We start from the raw sequence: 26,089 nt of genomic DNA, 5'->3' as shown, positions 1-26,089 counted from the left end.
CAAGATTATTTCACTGGAGAGAATCTGCCGTACCTGGTCCACATCCAACCTGGGTCAGCATCGGCATCAGCATTGGCGTCTCTCTTTACAGGAGAGAATCTGCCGTACCTGGTCCACATCCAACCTGGATCTGCAGCAGCATCAGCGTTAGCGTCTCTCTTTACTGGCGAGAATCTACCGTACCTGGTCCACATCCAACCTGGATCCGCCTCGGGATTAGCATCAGCTTCAGCGTTAGCGTCTCTTTTCACTGGCGAGAATCTACCGTACCTGGTCCACATCCAACCTGGGTCTGCCTCGGGATTAGCATCAGCATCAGCGTTAGCGTCTCTTTTCACTGGCGAGAATCTACCGTATCTAGTCCACATCCAACCTGGATCTGCACTTCTTTTTTGATGGTATTGAGCAGCTTCTGCCTCTCTCTTGACAGGAGAGAATCTGCCGTACCTGGTCCACATCCAACCTGGATCTGCAGCAGCATCAGCATTGGCGTCTCTCTTTACAGGAGAGAATCTGCCGTATCTAGTCCACATCCAACCTGGATCAGCAGCAGCATCGGCATTGGCGTCTCTCTTTACAGGAGAGAATCTGCCGTATCTAGTCCACATCCAACCTGGGTCAGCACTTCTCTTTTGATGGTACTGAGCAGCTTGAGCAGCTTGAGCAGCCTCTTCCTCACTAGCATATGTTTCAGTGTCTGGAACATAGACGTAGTATCCATCTTCACCACCTTCTTGTGGAGTGCCTGCCTCATAACCTTGAGGTGCATACTGTCCATAAGCATCTTCTGGTGCATATTGCTCGTACTCTGGACCTGGAGCGTACTGTCCGTACTCTTCAGCAGCAGCAGCAGCAGCAGCAGCAGCCTCGTTATTGTCGTAGACAATTTCCGTTTGGTAGGGTGCATTGATATCTTCAGCAACATCTGGAGCTTCAACAGCAGCATTGTTAGCAGTGGTATCTTCTATATCAGCAGATGCAACTAAAGCGACTGCGATAGCGGTAAGGATAGCAGCTGAGAACCTCATTTTTTTGACTTTTTTCTCTTTTTCTTTTCTTTCTTTCTTTATGATTGTAGTTTTTTATTTAATCTTTTTTATTTTTTACAACTAGGATTGTTAGCTTCTAGGTTGTAATTAGGAAAATTGCAACCAAAAAGTCCGAGAGCATCAGTCCTTGGTTCTTACGATGGTGAATGGTGGTGTATTTATATAATTTTGGTACTGAAAACAGAATCGTTCCATCCAGTATTGAAGATTTGGTGTAACATGCCTGTAGCTTTGTTTTTCAATCTGGCTGATAATTTATGAAGTTGATTATCTGAAACAAGTGGTTTATACTGTCTGAACATTATGGTTGATTGTTTAGCTGCAAAAAAAAAAAAATTAAATAAATTGGAAATGAAAAGAAAGGAAAAGAAAATAGACAAAAATAGGCGAAAAGAATAGTTAAAGGTGGTGTTTTTAAATTCAGTTACCTAAGTGGTAAGTTAATTGATAATAATATAATATATTCTGTACATGGTTGTTTCATCAGGACTGCCTTGAAATGACATATATAAATCTACAGCAAATTTATTTCTTAAATGAAAAAATGTGTTTTACGGAAAGATCTATATCTTTGAAACGAGATTGATCGATTCGACAAGAAAATAAAACAAGTTGCAATTTTGCATCCATTATTATTTAAGTTTTGCAAGTCGACTGATAACCAGCACTGCCGTAGTTATCCTAACAAAGCAAGTATATTGCAAAAAAAGAAGAATTAAGAAGTGATATAGCGTTATAAGCAAATCATACTACTCATTAGGCTTCAGAAACGGACATTATGAAACACAACTTACAGCGATATTGATATTATTTTGCAACCGCCCGAAACTCCAAGGAATAAACAACACAACAAAAAATAATAATAATCATAATAATTATAATAATCATAATAATCATAATTAAAATAAGTATAAAATAAAGCAAAACATACCGAATTGATATGAAATGAAATGAAATGAAGTAAAATAAAATAAAATATTGAAAGACAAAACCAAGACAAACCAAAGCAAGGCAAAAAGCAATTTATCATGAAACCTATTAAAAGTAAAAATAAAGGTGAAGGAAGAACCTTGTGTCATGTGTCATGTGCCATGTGCCATGTACCATTTACCATTTCTGACTACAAAATCCAAAAAGCTTTTCCTTCTCCAAAATTAAAAAATAATTAGATTTATTAGACAACCTCATGTCATTTGCAAAACCACATTCTTCTTCTTTTTCTTCTTCTTTGATTTTTTTGCATTATTATTATTATTATCATTACTACTACTATTACAGTTTCATTATCATTTATATTATAATTGTATTCTTGGTGATATTTCTCCATCTATTCAAGTCTACTCTGTTTAAGAGTTGCTTGCAAGTTTCTGCTGCTATCGATTGTCAAAACCAAGCATTCTGCAGTTGATAATCCATCCTCACACAATCTCTGGTAATAGAGTTTATATATCGGCATGTACCGATCGACAAACCTATATACTTGCTCGTCAGTCATACCTATTCCTTTTGTACTGATCAAATGATGCTCTTGTTGCAACCTCCATTTGTACACATTCTCAATTGGGTTGGTCTTGATAATTATAAAGAACTGAAACTTGTTCCAAATAGGCACATATTCAAGTAACTTCGTATTCATATCTTGAATCTGATACAATTTGTGCCTTTGTACAATAGAATCTGGAGGTGACATTAGATATCTTAGTCTAATTTGATTATCATCCCATGGCAAGTATCCATTGAACCACCCTTCACAAATTATAACATCAGCTGGGCTATTGATAGTTTGAAATTGGTCGCTTGAAACTCTATCACCCAATCCGCCATATGCCGATTTATCGTAAACTGGGATCTGAACTGGTTCCCATTTGCCATTGTTGTAGTTAGTTACAAGATCAGTCAAAACTTGATTCAAAAGCAGAAGGTCATGGGTGCCTGGTAATCCACGTCCTTGCAATAGTATATTATTATCTTTCAACGCTTGTTCTGTAATCTTTGCCTGCTCAGCTCGCTTAAGGTAAAAATCGTCAATTGAAAATTGGATGATGTTGAGTTGTGGAAATTTCCGTTGTAATTCCAAAGTCAAATGCTCGGTGAGATATGATTTGCCAGAACCCTGGGGCCCCGAGACTCCAGCAAGTAGCGGTATACTAGCATTTGGAAAGTTGTGATTGTTAATTGCTTGAGAAATAAAGTCTACTGAAGCTGTTAAGGTGGTGGGCATGTTGCTGTTGCTGTTGCTGTTGATATTTTTCTTTTCTTTTCTGCTCCTCTTCTATCTCTTGCGGCTATCTTTTTCATAATCTAATCTTTCTTTCTTTCTTTCTTTACATACTCATATATATATATATATATGTATATGTATATTGTTCATTTCACTCTTTTGCAAACAAATTGCGCGGAAACAAAGCGGAATAATTGAGAGCAAACGAAAAGCGGAGAAGATTTATGAGGAGCAGGAGCAGGAGCGTGAGGAGGAGGAATAGCTTGTTTAGGAGGAGATCTTCAAGTAATTTTATTAAGGCAAATAAAGATAACGATGACGAAATGGCCGACTAGTCGTCTTTTTTTTTTTTACTTTTGAGAGAACCAAGTTTTTTGGCACCGAAATACTAGTTGCTCCATTTGGTGTGGTGGTAATTTTAGTTTGAATTTGAGACCTCTATACAATTGGAGAACAAAGAGATAACTAAAGATCTGTTTAGTTGATGAAGCATTATTTCCGATCACGTAAGCTTGAATAATAGTAGCGAGAGTGGCCAAAAGGATAGCAACCTCAAACAAAAAAGACCCACCAGACAATAGCGGGTTGTATAACCGAAGGTGCCGGCTAGTTCATAAGGTACATTTTTTAAATTTAATTAGTCTGGTGGTATGCAATAACAGTTGCTACAACACACGTTTTTGTTTTTTGATTTGATTGTGCTGTATACTATCTAGGTTGGAGAACTTGCATTGATATGTGCATTGGTGATTTTTTTCATAAACTCCGCGTTTGATTGATGAGGCCAATCTTCAACGGAAAGATAGTGACCTAAATGTGCTTTACTAGCTGTGCTATGATGTAGTTACTTGACTAAAAGACAAATAGTTTAGTCAAGTACTAAAAAAAATGGTTGCCAGAATCCAATCAGAGACAAATTGAGGTGTAAAGTAAGCCAAAGAGCATTTAAGTAAGTTTAGAGAATAAAATTTTATGAATCTATTACTAAGAACCACCCCACACCCACTTTAATGAGAGAAAAAGACTAACATGATTATAAGAAAAAGAAATGGCAATGCCATTTAGAACTGGTAATTTGAGAAAGCCAAAAGAGCAAAGCAAGTATCAAAAATTCAACAATGACATGTTCAAACTAAAACGCAAAAAGTAAAAAAAACAAAAGAAAGCAAAACAAAAAAAACAAACTCCAATCGATTGAATAAGGTAATACAAGATGTTTAGACTCGACAGGTATAGCCACTACGGTAAACGTTCATTATCCTCTAGTCAACATCACATTTCTTTTCTTTTCTTTTTTTGCTTTTTTTTGGGAAAGGGGGGGGCGGAGGCTGATACAGAGGGTCCTTGATAAATGATTGTTTATTTTGTTTTTGTCGTTTCTATACACATTCCTTTCAATTAGATGGCCTTTAGTTCTTTCAATTTAGCAACCAATTCGTCAACATTCTCTACCTTGACACCCGCTTGTCTTGCTGGTGGCTCCTCTACTTTCACAACCTCCAATCTATTTTCAATGCTTTCAAATCCCAAATCCTTTGGCTTTAATTTCTCCAAGGGCTTCTTTTTCGCCTTCATTACGTTTGGTAAGGTAGCATATCGGGGCTCGTTTAATCTCAAATCCACAGTAATAATCATTGGCAATTTGGCTTTTAAAGTCTCTGCACCTCCATCGATTTCTCTGGTAACAAACACTTCCTCGTCCTTCAATTCCACTTTAGATGCGTTTGTAGCTTGTGGCCAGCCTAATAAGCCTGCAAGCATTTGACCCGTTTGGTTTGCGTCATCATCAATTGCTTGTTTACCCAACACAACAAGATTCAGTCCTTGCTTCTCCACCACGGATTTCAACATCTTTGCAACTTGAAGTGGTTCCACAATTTCGTCTCCCACATCAACCAATGTGGATGTGTCGGCACCTTTGGCCATTGCTGTACGAAGAATATCCTGGGCTTTAGTAGGACCTATGGAAACTGCATGGATAGAATCAACAATACCTTTATGAGCCTCACGAAGACGGAGCGATTCTTCAAGAGCAATGTCACAGAATGGGTTTATACTGAACTTGACATTTTTGGTTTCCACGCCAGTATGCGTCTTGTTTATACGTGGCTTGATTGCATAGTCAATTACTCGCTTAACAGGCACAAGGATCTTGAGTTTTGTAGAGGACATCTTTGCCAGTTTTGTATAAAAAAGGTTTATATGTGTTTGTGTGTGTTTGTGTGTGATGGAGGGAACAGGGACGAAAATGGGAAGAAGAAGAAGATGATGAAGAAATAAGCTGAAACCGACTCTTAAAAAAAAAGAGGAATAGTGGATAATAGGTTCCCAGGTGGTATGGAGTAGTTGTAATTGTTTTGGTGAGACTATAATTTTTCGAAAAATTCGTAAAGGAACCGTGAGATTCAGAATTCAGTTAATACTTTTTTTTTTAATTTTTTTTTTTGGCTATTTGTTTTCATTAATTAAATATTTTTTTTTTTCGTACTGTTCACCGGAGAGTTTTGCGTTATCGGGATCCACGCACAAGCATTACTTCTAACTACGGTGGACACGAATCTGCTATATATATATATGTATCGAGTTTAAAGAATACCCAGAAGATAAAGTAAATCAAACCCGATTATAAACTAAGTATTATAAATATTATATCTTGCACTTTTACAAAATTTGAAAAATTTTGGAACTATACAGTTTCACAGCTTCACAGCTTCACAAAATTTTACGGTATTATGTTTCCACATTTTGTGTAGCTCTAGCTCTAGCTTTCATTCTCTCGATCCTAGCCTTCAACTGTGAAGTTACCTCGGCAGCACGTTTCCAATCATCACCACTATCAACGTCCATAATCTCTCTATTTGCATGGGAATATCGTGATCTATACAGACTAGAGTCAGGAGTCACATATCCACCTCCGTTGCTTGAAAAGCGTTGAGGATGTGGTTGTTGGTGTTGTTGCGGTACTTGCAGTTGATACAGCGAGTGCAGGTGTAGGTGCAGTTGAGATTCGTCTCCACCAATTGATAATCGTTTCACTCCTGAACTTAAGTCTGGGCCATTGTATATGGGTAAACTCGAGACTCTATGGCTAGAAATATTACTGCTAAACAGTTTGTTTGATTGTTGTAACTTGGTAATTTCATTTTCTTGTTCAAGGTTTTTGATCTTGTAGTTGGCTTTTTCCAACTCAACTCGTAGGTTGTTAATTTGAGTTTCCTTGTGATTGATGGTTATTGTATTGTTTCTATTCTCAGACTCGAGTCGCGCTTTGAGAGCAGCAAGTTCTGCTTGTAAACTTTGATTCGAATTAGTGAGAGCGGCAATACTTGCTTTGTCGTTCTGGTGTTGCTGATGAAGTTTTTGCAACTCCGCCTTGAGATGATCTATTTCCTCTTGTTTCCTATCTGGTAAAGTGGGAGGAGAGGGAATAGCTGCCTCTATAGAATTGAAAGAACCCGCAGAATTTGACGATAAAGAGTTGGCGTGGTTTTGAGGAGGACGCAAAGATGGAATAGTAGGCTTTGCCAATGATCTAGCTGTTAAACCTTTACCCAAATTGCTTACTTTGGAATCATCAAGCCGTTTAGCAGGTGATACAGCAGTACGCTTAGCGGGAATTGTTGATGCATTACTAGTCGAGTTGACATGACCACCAGAGGCTGGACGCGAGGAAGAAAACTTTTTTGTAGTAGTAGTAGTAGTAGTGGTGGTAGTAGAAGAATATGCAGTTCTACCCGAGCCTGTATTTGCACTTGCATTTGCACTTGCACTAGCATTGCCAATGGCTCTGGAACCTGTACCACCTCCGACATTAGTACTCGATTTTGAGCATTTTACTTCCACACTTTGATAATACTTTAAAATTTTTGTTTTTCTGATATCGTCAACTTTCTCAAGCGCTCTACTAAGTTGGCGCTCACCTGTAATTTTCATTAACGTTCCAATAAGTTCTGTAGCGGCTTGTCTAATAGGTTCTTGTGATTCACTCAACAATTTGACTCCCGCTTCAACTATGGAATCTACTTCCGCATGTTTTGGAGGAACTGTTGTATTGGCTAAGCACCTCCTCAAGTAGTTAGCACAAGCTATTTTGTTCTGTGGTACTTTTAACTTCATTCCTTCGATTGTTTCATCAAGTACGGATCCAAGGCTAGATATACTGAACATTGTATCGAGCAACGTGTCTAGTGCACCAGCCACAGAAGGTTTCTTTTCCTTTGTTCGTTCAATAACAGGCATCAAGATCAATGACTGGTATCGAGTGAAGTGCGAACCTAATGCATTGGCTATTTTGTCAGTACAATTTGCTGATAACTGGACAACTTGGATATTAGCATCCTTCATGTTCTTGGCAAATATTCGTATTAAGGGTGCATAGTCATCAGAAGTTACTAGTTTGGGGTGCTTATTCAACACGGCAAGCACTTCTTCCAATACTTCAACACGATCCTTCCACTTTGCAGACAGGACTCTTTGATGAAAGTCAGTGGGAAATTTGCTCAATACTTCAACTGGATCGACAAATTCTAATGGATCAAATTCCCTAGCTTTTGACACATCTGCCATCTCGATATCATCACCGTGATTTCGAGCACCTTCAATAGAGTTTGTAGCAGTTGTCGACGCCGCCGCCGCCGCCTCAGCAGCTGCAGCAGCAGCAGCAGCTTCTTCTTCCTGTTGCCTCACAATCTCTTCCTTCTGTTGTTTTGTCAATCTTTTTTGCATTGGCATTTCGTCTTTTACTTTTTCAAATGCAGCTGTCAAATCCTTTTGTTGGACTGGTTTAAGTTCGGGGAATAATATGTTAGACAACCCTTCTCTCATCCATTTATACAACTCGACGGTTAATTTTGTTGCCTCTGCTCGTACATTTCTATCGGCATGTGCGAATAATTTGCTTAATGATGGAATCACCAATTTTGGTGCAATCACTTTGCATCCAAAATTTTCGTAAATAGTGGCCAAACACGTTGTACAACCAGCGACTAATTTCGGCAACTTGGCAGTAAGCGAAGGAAGAATCTGTTCAATTAAAGGTGCGGGATCCTGTAAAATTTCAAGCATGAGTAATATGCTTTCAATTGCGTTATCCTTGGTTCCCTTTCTCGATGAAGAAAGACCCTTTTCGCATATTGCTGGAATGATCTCATTGCCTTTAACTAGCCGCAGAACATTCTGTGGTGTTCCTCCATATTGCAAATAATCTATAAGCACCTTGTATCCTGTTTCTTGGGCAACCACATTGGAGTCTAATATAATGCGTTTGAGTAAGTCCGGTGGCTGTAAATTGAATATGGGATCATTCTCGTGGGGTGATTGTTTAAACTGGGATGATAACTCTTCATAAGCGCCTAACCTGACTTTCCATACTTTGTGAACAATTCTTTCCTCAAAAGGAAGTGTCAATGGATCGATTTCTTCGTCCATGATCGACGTAGTGGTAATTATTGAAGAATGATAGAAAAGTTGAAGAAGAAAAAAGAAAAAGAGGGAATGTAACTTAACGGTGTAGAAATAAGCAAATGGGAAGATAACGTGTATGTATATGTAAATGTATAATTGTGCGTGTACGTGTGAATGTGTATATCCTGTGTTTACCTTTCATTTATTGAGACAAAAACACACACATACACACATACACACACCCACACATTCTCTCTTTCTATCTCTTTTTCTCTCTTGGCTCTATACACTTTTTTTTTCTCCTCTGTAGTTTCAAGATCTCTATTTTTGCATTTACCTCGTCATCGTCAACTAGAAAATCTCAAAGAGAAAACAAAACATTGGAAAAGAGCTAATGAAAAAAAAAAAGAAGTTGAAGGATAAGATTAATTTTTGGAAATACTTTCTTTGCCTTGTCAAAACTATGAAAATACTTACAAATACTTTAGATTTGAACTACGCAGTATTCAGAGAGTTCTTCTTTTCTTTCTTTCGTTTCTAATTTCTTTCTTTTTTCTCTTTTCTCTTTTCCTTTTTCCTTTCTTCTGGTTTATATATAACTTATATTTCATTTAAAAATTAAAGTACTATTTCCGTATTTCTTCACTTCTATGTAATCGTCACCTTCCCCTAATTGATGCTTGGGACCTGTTTGTCACCGTAGATTTCACTCAAAGGTTTCAACTTGAATCCCCATGCTTCTTCACCTGGTCTGTCGACATAGTACTTTTCCAAGTTCACTTGGTGGTATGGGTGGTAAGCAAAGTTGAACCATGGGATAATCCAAAGCATCAATGCACTATACTGCGAGTTTCTATTGGCGACATCTTTCAATCTGTCATCCAATGCACTTTCATTTTCATGGTATGGCATCTTACCTTGGGCCAACAATGACTTTATCTCATATCTATCCTTTTTAACTTCTCTCTCATTTTCTCTCCATCCAAGAAATCTTTGACTGGATCTAATGTAGGATAAGTAAAAACCACCAAAGAAACCCATGATAGTCGCATATCTGTAAGTTCCAAGTGGTAACTTCACTGGCTTGGCACCTCTACCGTTCATTGGATCAACTTTTTCCCAGAAATGAATAGCCAAGGGAAAAGCTGCTGTGGCAATACCCCAATTGAGATAGTCTGATGGACGAAAGTAACGCACAACTCTACCGAAATATGGATCTCCATCTATTAATTCGTAGTCGCTGTCTAGTGGGAGTGACCTCACTGGTCTATTTGATGCGGTGTATGACATGGTGACGTGAGGATACTTTTTTAAAAACAAATAAAAGGAAAAAAAAAGTGTAACGACTAGTTTATGTCAGTGGTGAAAACGTTTAGTCAAGCTGATGTGGTAATAGACTTAGTAGTTGATGGTGTGCGTGATGATTCAGTTCGGCCTCAGCTTCAGCTTCCGTCTCTATGGCCAGATAGGTTGGTGGTTGCTTACATTATTTTTTTCACAAACTTTTTGATTGGTATATACTGCGCTACCATATGATTAATTGGAATCTACTATCTCAGTCTTGTTTATAACGGATAACCAGGAACATAGTGATTTAACTGACCCACATACTTGCATAATACATAAACACATCCAAAGACTAGGAAGAAAACAGCATAATCAGGTTTTTCATGATATTATCATTTTCGGGGGGTTTTTTTTTCTTTCCAATTCTTCTGATTCATTGATTTTTTTTTTAAAATATAGTTGTTAAGGACTTTAGTGCATTTTCAAACTCTCGAAAACGATGCCGATTCAGCTTCCTGAGTATGATGAAGTTGATAATAGGGGTATTTCATCTGGGAGAAAAAGTCTATTCACTCGGCTCATTAATAGCATCAGATGCCACAATATTCCCATGGTCAATTTTTTCATCATGTTGGTTCTTGGCATCTTTTTATATAAGCTCACTACAAAGTACACAAACTTGTATATGAAAAGTTCGTTGATTACCATTATTGTAACAAATTTGGTACTATACGGGATATCTGAGAGCTTAGCACAACTGATTTTAGCATATCGACCGAATGAGCCATTAATTAGTTTCAAGATCAGAGACCCAACAGAATACAATCCTTCTTCCATATATGCCGATTCTGCAAACTTTCTTGGTGATGCTGGAGCTGGAGCTGGAAATGACCTTGACCATGACCATGACCATGACCATGACCATGACCATGACCATGCTTTTGACGATACAATCAGTATAGACGAAGAAGGTTTAGATCGATTCATAAACTATTTACGAAGAGATAACGAAGAGACAGAAACACGAGAAGAAGATTTTACCCCTGCCCCACCAGTACCACTAACATATTTCCAATTCAACAGACTTGCCGGTTTCATGTGCTGGGGATTTATAATGGGATTTGTCCAATGTTGGTGGTACAAGTTTCTTCAAATTTACTCAAAAGATCCCAAGTTCATTGAAGTCTTGCGTAAAGTAATGACTGACCAATTTTGCTTCTCACCAATCTCCTTGTTTTGTTTCTTCACGTATGGTACAATAATTTTGGAAAATGGTACTTGGGATGATACTAAACTAAAATTAAGCAAGATATATTTAAAGACATTGATGATAAATTATTCCGTGTGGTTCCCTGTCCAGTTTTTCAACTTCCTAATTGTGCCCCGCGATTTCCAGGTTCCTTTCAGTTCATCCATTAGCGTTCTTTGGAACTGCTTTCTTTCAATGCGTAACTCATCAAATTAGTAGTCCCTAGATCTTCTTGATGTTTTCGTATTCCCATAATTCAATTTTTTTTTTGGTGATATTAATATAGATATTCATTTTCCCTTCCTTTCTTTCTTTCTTTCTTTTGTTTGTTTTTTTTTTAATATTTTTTTTAATGTTTTTGTTCCTACAACAATTATTTAATAGATTTATTGAAGTAAACAAAGTATTAGATATACATTCCCAAATTAGAATACCCATTAAATTTCCTCACATTTGAACTAACTTTTCGCACGTAGTTTTTGTGGTCGAGATTGAAGATAATGCCAAGGATACTTGCCACATCGACTATGGCATCGTTGTCACTCTTTTCGTATCCAATTTGTCCTTCTGAATCCAAAACCAAAGCAGTTGCAATAGGAGCATCAACTAAGCTAAGCAGGGACAAAAGTGCAGCACTAACCCCTGTGATTGTATGAGGTGGTTGCAAAACGGGCACATTTTGAAACACGGGGTCAGTATTGTCATTGTGTAGTTGGAGTTTGTTGACCGTTTGTCCGTTATTCAAATTCGATGGCGCAAGAAGAATCCACTCTTTGTTTAAATTGAGATGTGTGACCAATTCATTTGCGAAAATATTGTATGCGATTATATTCTTAATGAGTGGCACCACTATGGACAATACCCCATTGTTGGTTAGGTTGATAGGTATTGTTGATGTTGGGTACTTGTTCTTGATATTCTCTGATTGCATAGCAGCATATAGCTGTTCATCTTCGTCATATTCTGCTAATGACTCTGTTTCTTTTATGTCCTTGTATAGTTCAGGATACGTAATTTCTATTGATCCGACAGCATTAGAATTTGGTAATTGCTCAGCTATAAGACTCATTGTACTGGGCACAATCAAAACATAGTTGTATTTTGTGTCAGGATCAATTCTGATAGCAATTGATGGAATTGGCTGGGGACTCAGGGAGTCATTTACATCAACGTCAAGAACATGACGAGGGTTTCTCAATTCTGTTATAGGTTTGATCTGATGAAAAAGAAAACAAGAGTGAATGTTAGTTCATTAATAGTTCAATTGCACGGAGTAATTTTTTTTTTCAAAAAGTATTTCTATAGATCACGAATACATACGAGCATTGTGTTATTGTTCCAATGGTAGGTGTTCTTGTGATTGTTTTGTAATTTAGTTGGTTTTTGATCTTGCCACTCGTGAATTGTATTTCAGACTCGGAAGTTGATATTTCTCAAATATTCAAAATTCGGAACTTGCAATATTTCAGCCCCGAAAACAGAAAAAAATAAAAATATAAATAAAAAGGCAAAAAAAAGGGAAAAATTAACTGTACATGTCAGACCACCCAAAATAGTAAATAAGGGACTTCCAAGCACAACTCATCAAACTCCACCTCTGTTCACCCGTTCTTACCCTCACCGTCATCACTAACAATCTACTCACTTAGCACAATCAACCATGCTCCAACGCCTAAGACCCATCAGCTCGGTGTTTAGACCAAATACGCCAGCGGGTGTTAAAGTATGCCCAAGTCTCATCAAAAGAAGCTATCATTCAACAGACCACATTGGCTCAAACAAAATAGTAAACGATAAGGATCACATTGAGTCTAAAATTCTTACTAGAGCCACTACATACATTCCACAATATGGGTTTTCAGCACTGGCCATCTCCAAAGCGATAACTGACTTGGGATACCCGCAATCACTTACATCGATTTTCACCTCAAATAACCCACTGAACCATTCATTGCCTTATCAACTAATGCTTCATTGGTTGAAGCTTAAAAGACAAGAGCTTGATACATTTGCCCAGACGCAATACCAACCATTTGCTGGTAATGGGACTTCTGAATTTGCTCAACTAACTCAAGAGCAGAGATTGGAAAGATTAATTAACGAGCGATTATCCTACAATATTCCCATTATGTCCCATTTATCACTGGGGTTGGCCATGTTGGTTACGCCATATAATGTTCCTTCAGCATTAGAGGAGTTGCTTGCATTGGGCGATGATTTTGCTTATTATAGTGGCGATCAAAGTAATGACTTTGCGTGGTATACAAAGAGGGCAAGCATGTGTGCGATATACGTCAAGTCTGAATTATACATGCTAGGTGATACTACACAAGGCTATGAGATGACCAAGCAGTTTGTTAGAGACAAAGTCGAGGAGTACGAAAAGGCAGGTCAAATGTGGGTAGATATGGAACAATGGGTTGGATTCAATGCAATCTCTTTGATAAATTTAATCAAGTCACAAGTTGCAAGGGGGTAAACCCACTAGGGGGATAATTGTTGATCAATCAATTGTGTGTGTAATTTTATATGCTCGTATTAGCCTGTCAATGTATCTAGGTAGATATGTATACATGCATGTATATATGTATATTAATATCCTTATATTTTCTTGACGTTGGTCGCCAGCACAGTTATCGAAAATGAAGCTGATAGTTGTCCTCATTCCGTTCAAACGAAAGAACAACAACAACAACAACAACAAGAAAAAAATTATAATTAAACGACTAAAAGTTGAGAAAATTTCCAAACTAAAGTGGATAAAGGGTGTTTACCATGGATTTAGGTTTGCACCAGCGCTCTCAATGCCACGATATCCCCTCTAATACCCTCCATTTTTTTCTCTTCTGCTTCAATCCTTGTCTCAACACGTTTAATTTCACCCTCAATGAATTCGATTCTTTTTTTGACATTCATCTCGGCCTCTGAATAGTCCTGCGGCAACAATACTGGTCCCACCAATTTGTAAATTTTACAACTTTCACTAGTTCCATCAATTTGGGCAAATTCATCACGAACAATCTTGTTTTCTTGGTATTGGGTTTCCAATTGAGATCGCGATGTTATAAGATCTTGTAATGTGTTTTGATGGTTGGAGAAGTCGAGTGAAAGATTTTCTAGTTTCTTGTTTAAATCTGCCATAACTGAAAGATATATCAAAATACTTTGATCCTGGTGTGTAAAAGGTTGGGAGTTTCTATTTTGTAGTATTAGTTTCTTTGTCAAAAACTAATGGAGTTAATTTCTAGTTTATAAAAATAGATCAATTATACATCGTACTTTCAGTAGTTAAAGTTCGCAATGTGACATCGTTACTAGTTTTGGTGCTTTTCTCTTAATTATGAATGAAAAATAGAGAGAAATAAGAGAGGGAAAAAAAGATAGTGAGAGGGTAATTGTCGCGACACTTTAATACAGAGACAGATTTCATGCCACACTTTTATAAAGCGTGTTTATGGAGTACAATTTATCATTGGCAAAAAAAAAGCATTAATTATTGTAATTCTAATTTCATCGAGTTCAATTATATACAATCGATGTAGAACGTCTAGTACGGGGAGCTGAAGTTAGTTATGACAAAAAAAGGTAATCGAGAAAAGACTCCATCTCTTGACCTTTCATGTGAGTAAACAGGTAGATATTTATATTTACCACCTTTATCTTTGTCAGTCTCCATTCAAAAACTTATACATCCGGTGCAGGAAAAATATCATTATCTTCTTCATCCAACAATATATCGGTGACTTTTACCCTGTACCTTCTATTGTTGTAGTCTCCACCATATGCATGCATTTCCCTGTAATCATCCTCCTCCTCCTCGTCGTCTTCCTCTTCCTCTTCCTCGTCGTCGTCTACTTCATCCATTTCACTGTCATTCTCATCTTCTTGACCTTCACCTCCGTCTTCTTCGAATCGATCATTTCTACCAGCTTTAGTCTGATTTGAAATTGTGTTTCCATTTGGATTCTCTAATACTTCTTGTGCATCATGCATCTCTTCATCCGAATCATCCTCGTCAATAATTGCTCCATCTTCATCCTTGCCAGTACCATTACCAACTTTTTCGCCTATATTTAATAGTTGTGGCCGTTGAGGATGGTAACTAGTATGTCTTCGATTCTTGTGGTTTCTAATATCATGAGGCGTTGTCGAGTGGCCTCTACTTCCTCGCCTCAGCAGTACCTTTTTCTCTCTTTGCAAACTCATACTATATCGTTTCGCGTTTGCCTTGGATCTCACTTGTTGATATGGGGTAGCAAATAGGTCCTGGTTGAATAGGAAACCTTGGCACTCACGTAATGATATGATGGCATAATTCGAGAAATGTGGGGTACCCCGATTGTTGTTGAAAACACCTTTTTGTTCTAACGAAGATGATGACGGCGTGGAAAAGGACGAGTAAAACCCGCCGTAATTTGATTCATAAACACTGCAATCTTCGTCTTGGATCATCGTTTGCGATAAGAATGAGTTGCGTCGGAACCAGGGTGAATTTGGTGCTGCAAATGAAGAATTGCGGCGTTTGATAATGGTAGGTTCCGGTCGCGGCGATGTAGTGTGACTATTGGTACTGTTGGTAATAGTATTAGAAGCCTGATTTGGCTTTACATTGTGTTTGCGATTAGATGGAAAAGACATCTTGGTGGTGGTGGTGACTATGGTGTTGTTGTTGTTGTTGTTGTGAGGAGAGATATTAATATTATTGGTTGTGGAGGGTATGACGTGTAACGACGTGCTTGATAAGGATGATTTTCTTCTTCTAGATTTTAGTGGGTCAAAAGCAGAATCAGTCATTATTAATTTTTATTTTTTTTATTATTATTACTTTTTTTTGGTTTTTTAATTTTGCGTGAGTTTCCCTCTCTCTATAGCTTACTCCACAGGGGTTTCAGTTAGGTAGTAAAAGGTTAGTGGAGTGGTAAAGGCTTATCTGTATCTAAATACAAAAGAATAAAGGAAAAAGGAATAAGGAAAAACGGTAATAACAGAAAGTAGAATTGGAAAACAAAAGAATGAAAACAACAAAGACAGAGATGTAAAGAAAAAAGAGATGTAGGTTTTTTAAAAAAAAAGAATGCTTTTGATACCAAGGATTGGTGTTGGGTAATTATTGGTAATTTGGTTGCTGTAGTATGCTGCACAACAACTTCCTAAAACCGAGGGTGGATAACAAGAGGCGAAAGGGGAGAATGTAACCAAATTGGTGTGTTTCAAACTCGCTATCTTAATAATTGCTTATCTATGCTGTCACGTGCGAAATTCAAGAGTTATTCTAAATACAAAAATAAAACAGTCACGTGATGTGAGTTCTATATGCTTTGTTTTATACTTGAAAATACCATCCACATCTAAGTTTTCAGTACTAGCTGTGACAATTGACTTGTGGAAGAAAGAGTGCCATTGTATAGATCAGTAACAAAAATGCCAAGTAGTATAAACAATAGTTGTACTAATGATGACAGCAATAAGAGCAACAACAATAATACGATAAAAAAAAATAACAATAATATAATAATAGTAATCGTAAACCTTCGTTAAAATAAATATATATATATATGTATGTATGTAAGTAAGTAGAGCTCAAGTTAAAGGGGAAAATAAAAAAAGAAAGACAAACATTCAAATAGTTTATTTACACCGTTTGCATCTTAATCCACTTGGTTCAGTATTTGCATCATCATCTGTGCTTGCTTTTGAATTAAATAATTTCTTCCTCGTTCTTTCAATTTAGTCATCACATAGTTCAATCCATCTCTAGAGTTTTGTATATTCGTTGAAAAGCGCTTATGACTCCATTCTTCAATCTTTGATTTCAAGCCAAAGAAGTTGGATGAAAATTTCACCTTGCTCTCGACTGTTGTGCATCCAGCACCAACATCACCTTTGTATTTGATATATTCCTCAACTCTGATAAATTTTCGATGGTCAATATTGCTTGTATACGATATCAAGGTCTTAGTTTTAGGATTGATTATAGATTTTTCAATGATCCAGGAATTCAAATTTGCGACACCCAAGAATGGTTTGATGAAACTGGGTAGTTTGCCTCGTTTAACAACAACACGTGTGGTGCATAATTGTCCCTGGGAATCGATATAGTGGTCTAGAGTGTCAACGGATAAGACATGTTTGGCAAATGGGTTTGGGTATCTGTTCAAATATGCTAAACTTGCAGTTTCAAAGTCAAAATTGTAATTATGCTTGTTTTCGAAATATAACACCATTTGATGAAAATTAAAAAAAAAAAAAAAAAAACACAATAGCGTAGTTTGGTAAAGTTCCAGGTGCTTTCACTAAATGTTTTGTCGACAATAAGAAAAAAGAATAAAAGAACTAAAGTAAAAGATAGTTGGAGATATATGCTGGTGATGATAAGTATGAAGCCTATGATAATAGGAAAGGGTGGTGGTATGTAGCTATTGGGAAAAAAAAAATATGACGTGATACAAGTTGCTTATATATCAGATGGGGATACAGGAAAGCGGAGAAGAGAGAAATTTTCCAAAGACTACACGCGAGAAAGAAATAAGAAAGTGGAAGGCGCTACCTGATGGAGCTTGCTCTTTTGAAATTTTCCTACTTGTTCCTTTCTATCCCTTCTTCCTTTATTTCTCTCTCGCTTTTTCTATCTTTTATTTGTCATGTTTTTTTTCGGTTACATTAAAAGGGAGGGGAGCGGATGGTGCGGTGAGGTGAGGTGAGATGCGGCGCGGATTTAAAATAAGCTGAGTAAATAAGATCCGAGAGCCAGCCAATCTGAACCCGAGAATATGTCAAAGAGCGTAAAAAGAATAGAAAAGAAAAGCTAAAGAAAAAAGGAAACAAAAACAAGTGGTTTCGGTTATAGTCAGCAACCACCGGCTTCACATCTGGTTAACAAATAATCTAGATCAAGTCAGAGTCCAGCCAACGTGGTTACACATCCTATTTTTCCCTTGAAAAATAAAATAACGAAGTAAGGAAATTGGCGGGTGAAGGGGGGGGGGGAAGGATTACTGTTAACTTCGAAGTAGTTTTGTTAGCTATCGATTACTTTGTATTGTTTTTTATACCAGTGTCAAGACCTTCACACGATGGGAGTTTATTTCCCTCTATATTCTGTTTGCTAGAATTGTTGCTTATTACTTCTTATCTCCGTATTCAATATTGATTTAGTTTTATTAAATCGAAATTGTATGTTAATTCGGATTCGGCTCGGAGAATGAAAATGATTAGAAAACAAAAAATTTATGTAATGACACTTGCCTTTAAAACCTCAAGGTGATATATTATATATTTGTATCTATGTATCTTTTAACAATCATTGTAGAAGTATATTATTAGAAGAGGCGAAAAAAAAACACAGAGAAAGTACAAATCACGTGATTTATTTTCTTCAAAAGTTCATAAATTCACCAGTTTTCGTAGCTTTTGCAATTTGAATTTGTAATTCAAGATTCTACCATATCTTCAACATTTTATCTTGAAAAGTTTGAAGGAAAACACGACCAAGTGGAGATAACTTCTTTTTTGAGGTATTCTTTATATGAAACAAAGCTTTTACCCCAGACATTTTATTTTTAAATTCTAAATTTCAATAATGATAAAAAATCCAAAGAAACAATAAGTTCAATCTTGTTATTGTGCGGACAGCAGTGAATAGGTTGAAGGAAATATGAACGGCATTTGAATGTAAATGGTTTTACCTTTTCACTGCAGCTCACTATTGCCGTGTATAGATTGTTTGTATATGAGAGAAAAGGGGCTGAGAGGATGGGGGGTTGAGTAGATGGATTTAGAGCTATGGTAAACTTTTCTAATACTAAAGTTTCTTCGTATTTGTATGTTACCATATGCCAAAAGCCAAATGCTACATGCTAAATGCTAAATGCTAATCCTGTATTTTAATCTGAATTTGAGTTTGGGGTCTTGTTGAAACCCAAAAAAAAAGAAAGAAATGAAATGAAATGAAATGAATAGGGTACACTCGTGTAGTAGCCCGAGATCGTGGTGTAATCTTGAGTCCACACTAAAACTTCAATACAGCTACATTGGTCACTACAAATAACTTTTGGCTAGGGATATTTTCAACTCAGGAATATATGGAATTTCTTACTTCATCAAATCGTGGTCAAAATTCAAAATAACTTTTTTTTTATTGTTTCCCCGATTCGACCTTGTCACATAACCTTTCTTTTGATTTACACCAATTTCCAAGCATTCACTCCTCTTTTCCCACTCTTTTGTTTGCTTTCGTAATATACTTGGCAAAGGTTAATTTATACTCCCATAGATAAGATTTAGATGTTTTCAATCACCCCCCCCCCCCCAATATCATTAGAATATCATGTCACGTGTTCAAAAAGTTTTTTCATTCTTTATTTCTTTTTTTTTTTTCTTTGGACTTTTAATATTTTTCTTGTAATTCAACTGTTTTTTTTTTTGTCAGAATGCCGCTAAGTCATATTTTGGCGCTAAACATTGTCGAGTGTGTTTACAATTTCATTATCAGCACCACAAAGTTAAAAAAAATGAAAATTAAAATGAAAAATGAAAATCAAAGGCGTTGATTCAGAAAAGCCGCTAAGAAAAGTGTTCAGTACCAATTTGTTATTTTGCCCAAATAACGTCCAACACCAAATTGTTTGTCATTAACAAGAGCTGCATCAAGCTGTTGATATGTCGAAGATATAGCATAAATTGAAATGAAGTAAAATGAAGGCACAACAACAGCAACAGCAACAACAGCAACAGCAAAAGCAAAAATGTGCACCAAAATTTTATGCTCTTGTCTTGATTTGTCCGGTTTCGGGGTTGGAGTATAGAGATTATTTCTATGTGTGTGATTCTTTCCCTCAATTTTCCTTTGCTTTCTACAATCAATACCATAGCATCAATAGGTTGTTGCCTGACAAAACAAGGATTTGTAGGAAGGAATAAAAATTAGTAGGAGCTATTTCCACAGTTTCCCCTTTTCTTTTTCATTCTCTCTTTCTCGATACCCATGTATACCGCCTTGAATCAAAGTTAGTTGTCAAAATGTATGCTTGGTTGAATGAAATGGTATCTGCACAAAGATGAGCAAAGCTTACTGAAAAGTTTTGAGAAAGAAGTCCATTGTTTTTATTTTATCATTAATTTTTATTCAAAAAACTTTGAAAACACAAAAAAAAAAAAATTGAAGGATCTAGATAACATCTCTTTGTAATTTTGTATTTTGTATTTTGCGTTAATTTGCTCAACTGTAAATTGTGCCCTAAAAGTTTAGTTCAAGGCGTTGGTGGTTCTGTCTCACCTTTGCGATTTTTCATTTTAATGTTGGAACTAAGTTGGGTTGTGGGGAGGGGGGGGGCAAGGGGGCGGAGCAAACTATCCAACTTGAAATGGTGATACGGCTGAAACTTGCAAATAGCTTTATGGTGTTCGCTAAAAGAGAATAAGCCAACCAATTCGAAAAGCAAAAGGGCGATCTGGATACAAAATTCCCTGTCAATAGTTTTTTCTTTCTCTTCAAAAATGCACACAACACTAAGTCAAAGTCAATAAAGAGAAGGAAAAGTATGTTAGAGAGAGAGAGATTTGGAGGATAAGGACGGTGAAATAAATTAAAAAAAAAAAAGATAAAAAAAAAATATATAACAACGCCTGAATAATGCAAAATGTCATAATGGGCTGAGACCTCGCCGTAAAGTAACTGAGGAAAAGTGAAATATAATATCTCTGTTCAACTTTTTCTTCTTCTTTAATCTTTTTTATGGGTTAATAATTACAAGAATTGCATGATTTACTCTATATGCTTTAATAATCGAATCTGTTTTTATATATATTTTATTTTTCTTCTTTCTCTCTTTTGCCCGTAATTGTTTGGGATGGGGTTAGTGGAGGGGGGGAGTGGGAGTGGGGGTGGCGGCCCTTAAGAATGCCATTTTAGAAATATTTCATCACCTTCAATATCCTTTTTTGGCATCTGTAGAGTGTATTGTTGCTGCTTATCATCCAATCAAGTGATTATTTTCAAGTGCAACAAGTACAAGCTTCTAAAGTAATCCAGAAATTCTGTTTTACAATGCCTTTTTTCTTTTTTTTACTTTACTTCTTCTTCTTCCTCTTCAACTTTTTCTTCTTCTTAACTCACCAAATAAATTAAGCCCACGCCTTGGCTAGGTATTTATCCAAGAAAAATAGAGCTATGCAGGATATCTTGTTATTTGTGGGGAAGAGATTTTATATATATCTATACATTATAAAAAAAAAGGATGGATACGATAAAGCAAGTAGCATAATCCAGTATAGTATGGAAAATGTTGAAGATATCCTTTTTCCTATTATTTTAAATTCTTCAAAACGTAAACAGAATAATTTCATTTAAATATGACCCTGTTTTTCCCACTTTCTTGAATACTCTAATTTGCAAAAGTGAAGTAACGATTTACTTTTTGCCAAAGCCAAAAAGAAAAAAAAAAAAAAACAGAAAAACAAATAGAAGAAAATAATAAAAGTGTTTTGGTATTATTCCCCAAATTAGATTTGTTTCTCAGCATTTAATTTTTTTAAATTTTTTTTAGTTTCCTCCCTTTTTGCAACCACAGCAACCAAATCAGACTCACATATACTACATACAAAATGTCAGATAAATCTGCTCTGTTTGTAGTCGATGACTTTAGCAGAGAGAAAAAAGATCCTACCCGCTTCTCCATTACTTCAGAATCACTAAGTAGTCCCGGGTCTCCAGAACCAACTACAACATGGGCCAAGTTTTGTGATGGTTTTAAGCGTGCACCACCCGCCTCTGTTGCAGGTGGCGATCGTAAAAAAGTCATGTCGGTAACGGAATTACGTTTGATGGCTACTTCGACAGGATTGGGCACTGGTTTGCTCGTGGCTGCTGGCGGTAGGTTGCGTGCTGCAGGACCTGCAGGTATGCTTATTGCCTATGCAATAACTGGTTTAGCAATGCTTGTACCCATGATGAACTCCTTGGCTGAATTGAGTATAACATATCCAGGCTTGCCCGGTGGGTTCCAATCTTATTACTCCAAGTTTATTGATGAGAGTTTGGGTTTTGCATTGGGCTGGCAATACGCTATTCAATGGGTGTGTATTATAAGTTTGGAGTTGGTTGTTGCTTCAATGACAATCAAATACTGGACAACAACCATTAACCCATGTGTATGGGTAACTATAATCTTGTTGTTTGTTGTATTGATCAATATTTTCAATGCAAAAGTGTACTCGGTTGCCGAATCAACAATGAACTCGATCAAAGTAATGATGCTTTGTGGATTTGTTATTTTTGGTATCTGTATCAATGCTGGTGCTGGATCCCAAGGCTATATTGGTGCAAAGTATTTCCATGAGCCCGGTGCATTTACGACATTTAAAGGGTTGGCCTCAGTGTTTGTTACTAGTTCTTTTTCATTAGGTGGCTCTGAGTTTATCAGTGTTTCTGCAGCTGAGACTAAGCATCCCAAGTTGGCGTTGAGGTCAGCAACCAAGTTTGTTTATTGGAAAGTTATTGTATTGTTTCTTGGCTCTTTAACCATAGTGGGACTCTTGGTGCCATACAATTCAGATAGGTTACTTGGAGGTGAGTCTCCATCGCACGCTTCACCTTATGTATTGGCAGCAGCAATACATGGTGTCAAAGTTATTCCACACATTATCAATGCCGTTATCTTAATTTCGGTTACATCGGTGGCTACAGCTGCCATGTATAGTTCATCGCGTTTGATTCAATCAATGTCAGAACAAGGTTTGGGACCCAAGTGGTTGTTGTATGTGGATAAGGAAGGTAGACCATTAACTGCATGGTTGGTGACGGTTATTTCGTCGTTTTTTGCCTATATTGCTGCTTATGACAAGGAGGATGTAGTGTTTACATGGCTATTATCCATCTCCGGTATTTCATTTGTTCTTTGTTGGATGTTTATTTGCATTTGTCATATTAGATTTAGACAAGCATTAAAGTTTAACAATATTCCACTCAGTTCCTTGGAGTATGTTTCCACTACTGGTGTTTGGGGTTCCTATATTGGTGCCATAATCAACTTTCTTATTCTTATTGCCCAATTCTGGACTAGTTTGTTCCCCAGTGATAAGCCAGATGCCAATTCATTTTTTGAGAATTATCTTGGAGCACCTGTATTTATCTTTGTTTATTGTGCGCATAAACTTTGGACTAGGAATTGGAAAATGTGGAAACCTATTGATGAGATTGATGTCAACCAAGATAGGGTAATTAAGGATTACGATTTAGTGCTTCAGGAAGCAGAAGACGATAAGGCGAGGTTTAGAAATGCGCCAATTTGGAAAAAGATATTGATTGTCCTTTTTGATTGATTATTGAATGGATATGTATTTAGCGAGATGGTAAAGTTATTGAAGCCAGTTGATTGATTTATGCAACTGATAACAGATTGTATTGAATTACTTGCATTATCGTCAAATTTTCTAGTTATGATATTGGTATCTATGAAATCTTTATTTAAAATTGTTGATTAGATTGGGTAATCAATTACCAAAAAAAAAAAAGTGTAGAATGAATGGACCGTAACCGCGATGTAGAGTAATAAATTTCCAATTTCTTATCTATCACTCCTTATCTTTCTCTAATTCTTTTTTTCTGTATACTGGGTTTTGATCCCATTTGCTTTCTATTATAAAAACTGTTGTTAGGCAAGTGTTTAGTTTTTCCTCTATTCTCGCCTACGTTTTCCATTTCTAGTTTTACCTATTTACATTTACGATGGTACCTTTTTTGTCTCTACCCTTTTTCGCTTCTGCTATTCTACATTTCATATCTTCAACTCTAGTGACCTCTTCCGTTTTTCTATTTACCCCAATTTTTTTGTTGCTTTTTGTTTCTGCTTCATTATCTCCTTTATAATTTTACAACTAGCCCCGCTAAAATAGAAAAAAAAGAAAGAAAAATAAAAAAAATGATTTAGTTATACAGGGTCAATTGATTTGGTTTCTATATACTTGGCGGGTGGTGTTAGTACGCAAATATAATTAACAATAAAAGTGATGTATTGTCTTTTGTTGGAAGCGGGGGGAGGGGGAGGGGAAGGGGAAGATTGGGTGTCAGTCCACTACATGCTTTGCTTTGCTTTGTTTTGCTTTGTTCTATTTCATTTTAAGCATATGTACCATTAAGGAGGATCTGTTGTGTGTGGGGAAGTGTCTGGGGTACAGAGCATGTTCCTTCTTGTGGTGACTAAAAAAAGAAAAAGAGTGTAGCAACTAGATGTGTTGGTTAAAGAGAGATGGAGGAGTTGAAGTTGAAGTTAAAGTTGAAATTGGTGTTGCAGTATGTGTGTTGTTTATGAAAACGTGAAAACGCCGTGGGTTGTATAGTCATTTGCATTTGCATATTGTGTGCTCTTTATTGCTCTTTGTTTTATTATATTATTTTATTCTATTTGGTTATATATAAAGAGAGAAGAGAGAAGAGAGAAGAGGAGGGGGAAAAGGGAAGGGACAGGGCAAGGCATACAAAATCTTAAACGGCAAACTGAAGAGAGACACAATAGACATATATGACACAAAACAGTTGCTATGCATCAAGTACTAAACTATTTAAAGAGACAAAAAAAAATAGAAATTAAATTTGAAGTGTTTCTGTTTCTGTTTCTGTTCTTTTTTTTCTTGGAACGAGTGATGCTCTTTACTTTTGTATTACTTTTGTATTACTTTTGTTCGGAAGTTAATGTGCGCTAACAATACTCTTTGGGGGGGGGGGGGGGGAAGAAGAGGTAGTTCCGGGGAGGAGGGCCGAGGGCGTAGCGGATAGGCTAGCGCAACGACCCGAAAATAAAAGAAGTAGAGATGTGACGTGTGTGTGACGTGTGTGACTTGGTTTAGTTTAGTTTGGCTTTGGCTTTGGCTTGGTACTTTTTCTCTCTTCCTAGCGGCAAACTAACCAAACACAAACTAATCATCGAATTAAATAGCAAAAAAAAAAAGAATTAAAAAAAAATATATACATAAAAAAAAATTAGGAAGGTATAATCAGTTTCTTGAGATATGTGATTGGTGGGTGATAATGTATGGTTGTGTCCTTGGTTTCAGTGAGGCTAATTTCTTAAGAAAATTCTAAGCTATTAGCAAGTCTTTTTTGTATAGGAAAAGCATCTTTGTAAGTTAACATTCTGTTCACATGTGTCGCATAGCACTGTCACAAGTAACAAGTGTACGACTGCTGAGCATCGGTTTGAGCTGGTAGCTCACCGATACCAGCGGTTTGAGTTCGTGACTTGATAGGCTATATTCCAACTAAGTGTAATTGTCAATGATCGCACCTATAAAGGTCTCAATGCTCATAAGTTAAGAGAGTAAATTGTCTCATACAAAGTCACTAGTAAGGAGAATCGTGAGAGTATACACTCTGCACGTTCACCTAGTGATTTGTGTTCAATGTAGTTGACCGTATAAAATCTATATTTTACCGATATTTCTATATAATAGTGATAAGTTAATTTTACCACTTCTCGTTCCTATTTATATAAACTCATCTTGTTTGAAGTTTCAAGTTTCCTATGTCGTGCAATATTCTCCAAATATTCACTTAGCGGAAACGAGGGCACAGAGCGTCCAATGTGTGTCGCACTGTGACATCCTCCCCCCCTTCAGAGTCTGAATGAGCGATACGGCCTTATTTTCATTGCATTTCGGAAAAAATTGATTTGAGGTAAAATAACTGTACAAATTGATGATAACCGTTGTGGCCTCCCCCCCTGCAAAGTAGAAAATCATTTTGTAGTACTAAGCGGAGCGGCAACAAACGGTTTCAACATCTCCCTAGTATACTGACGTTTCATGGGAATGCCTTGGAGGTTACTAAGATAGTAAATCCTCGACAGCACCTTCCGGACAACGAAAGGACCCGACCAATTCAAGCCC

The 26,089-nt window shown here is 36.8% G+C and overlaps 12 protein-coding genes across 12 annotated transcripts; 3 read left to right on the top strand and 9 right to left on the bottom strand. All coding sequences in view use genetic code 12, as the record gives it.

The window, feature by feature from the left end:
• Positions 1-5: 5 nt before the first annotated feature.
• PVL30_002406 (uncharacterized protein) lies at positions 6-1,028 on the bottom strand (the record flags this gene model as incomplete). The annotated part of the gene is made up of 1 exon (XM_001523414.1): positions 6-1,028. The coding sequence occupies one exon, from the start codon at positions 1,026-1,028 to the stop codon at positions 6-8; it is 1,023 nt and encodes a 340-aa protein (XP_001523464.1).
• A 1,348-nt stretch (positions 1,029-2,376) lies between these two features.
• Positions 2,377-3,270, bottom strand: PVL30_002405 (uncharacterized protein; the record flags this gene model as incomplete). The annotated part of the gene is made up of 1 exon (XM_001523413.1): positions 2,377-3,270. The coding sequence occupies one exon, from the start codon at positions 3,268-3,270 to the stop codon at positions 2,377-2,379; it is 894 nt and encodes a 297-aa protein (XP_001523463.2).
• Positions 3,271-4,668: 1,398 nt separating this feature from the next.
• Positions 4,669-5,442, bottom strand: CIR1 (Putative electron transfer flavoprotein subunit; the record flags this gene model as incomplete). Its single annotated transcript, XM_001523412.1, has 1 exon — positions 4,669-5,442. The coding sequence occupies one exon, from the start codon at positions 5,440-5,442 to the stop codon at positions 4,669-4,671; it is 774 nt and encodes a 257-aa protein (XP_001523462.2).
• A 558-nt stretch (positions 5,443-6,000) lies between these two features.
• PVL30_002403 (uncharacterized protein) lies at positions 6,001-8,697 on the bottom strand (the record flags this gene model as incomplete). Its single annotated transcript, XM_001523411.1, has 1 exon — positions 6,001-8,697. One exon carries the CDS (start codon positions 8,695-8,697, stop codon positions 6,001-6,003), a length of 2,697 nt encoding a protein of 898 aa, XP_001523461.2.
• A 645-nt stretch (positions 8,698-9,342) lies between these two features.
• Positions 9,343-9,963, bottom strand: PVL30_002402 (uncharacterized protein; the record flags this gene model as incomplete). The annotated part of the gene is made up of 1 exon (XM_001523410.1): positions 9,343-9,963. The coding sequence occupies one exon, from the start codon at positions 9,961-9,963 to the stop codon at positions 9,343-9,345; it is 621 nt and encodes a 206-aa protein (XP_001523460.1).
• Positions 9,964-10,459: 496 nt separating this feature from the next.
• On the top strand, positions 10,460-11,425 carry PVL30_002401 (uncharacterized protein; the record flags this gene model as incomplete). Its single annotated transcript, XM_001523409.1, has 1 exon — positions 10,460-11,425. The coding sequence occupies one exon, from the start codon at positions 10,460-10,462 to the stop codon at positions 11,423-11,425; it is 966 nt and encodes a 321-aa protein (XP_001523459.2).
• Positions 11,426-11,615: 190 nt separating this feature from the next.
• Positions 11,616-12,535, bottom strand: PVL30_002400 (uncharacterized protein; the record flags this gene model as incomplete). Its single annotated transcript, XM_001523408.2, has 2 exons — positions 11,616-12,425; positions 12,530-12,535. The coding sequence occupies 2 exons, from the start codon at positions 12,533-12,535 to the stop codon at positions 11,616-11,618; spliced, it is 816 nt and encodes a 271-aa protein (XP_001523458.2).
• A 334-nt stretch (positions 12,536-12,869) lies between these two features.
• Positions 12,870-13,688, top strand: COQ9 (Ubiquinone biosynthesis protein coq9, mitochondrial; the record flags this gene model as incomplete). Its single annotated transcript, XM_001523407.1, has 1 exon — positions 12,870-13,688. One exon carries the CDS (start codon positions 12,870-12,872, stop codon positions 13,686-13,688), a length of 819 nt encoding a protein of 272 aa, XP_001523457.2.
• A 302-nt stretch (positions 13,689-13,990) lies between these two features.
• YKE2 (Prefoldin subunit 6) lies at positions 13,991-14,350 on the bottom strand (the record flags this gene model as incomplete). Its single annotated transcript, XM_001523406.1, has 1 exon — positions 13,991-14,350. The coding sequence occupies one exon, from the start codon at positions 14,348-14,350 to the stop codon at positions 13,991-13,993; it is 360 nt and encodes a 119-aa protein (XP_001523456.2).
• Positions 14,351-14,893: 543 nt separating this feature from the next.
• Positions 14,894-15,847, bottom strand: PVL30_002397 (uncharacterized protein; the record flags this gene model as incomplete). The annotated part of the gene is made up of 1 exon (XM_001523405.2): positions 14,894-15,847. The coding sequence occupies one exon, from the start codon at positions 15,845-15,847 to the stop codon at positions 14,894-14,896; it is 954 nt and encodes a 317-aa protein (XP_001523455.2).
• Positions 15,848-16,857: 1,010 nt separating this feature from the next.
• On the bottom strand, positions 16,858-17,433 carry PVL30_002396 (uncharacterized protein; the record flags this gene model as incomplete). The annotated part of the gene is made up of 1 exon (XM_001523404.1): positions 16,858-17,433. The coding sequence occupies one exon, from the start codon at positions 17,431-17,433 to the stop codon at positions 16,858-16,860; it is 576 nt and encodes a 191-aa protein (XP_001523454.2).
• Positions 17,434-21,811: 4,378 nt separating this feature from the next.
• GNP1_2 (amino acid transporter) lies at positions 21,812-23,527 on the top strand (the record flags this gene model as incomplete). The annotated part of the gene is made up of 1 exon (XM_001523403.1): positions 21,812-23,527. One exon carries the CDS (start codon positions 21,812-21,814, stop codon positions 23,525-23,527), a length of 1,716 nt encoding a protein of 571 aa, XP_001523453.2.
• Between the last annotated feature and the right edge of the window lie 2,562 nt (positions 23,528-26,089).

The sequence above is a fragment of the Lodderomyces elongisporus genome, chromosome 3 (genome assembly GCF_030384665.1).
Source record: "Lodderomyces elongisporus chromosome 3, complete sequence".
Taxonomy (NCBI): Eukaryota; Fungi; Ascomycota; class Pichiomycetes; order Serinales; family Debaryomycetaceae; genus Lodderomyces; species Lodderomyces elongisporus.
Note: the sequence above shows the minus strand (reverse complement) of the source record. Positions and strands in the feature narration are given on the sequence as shown.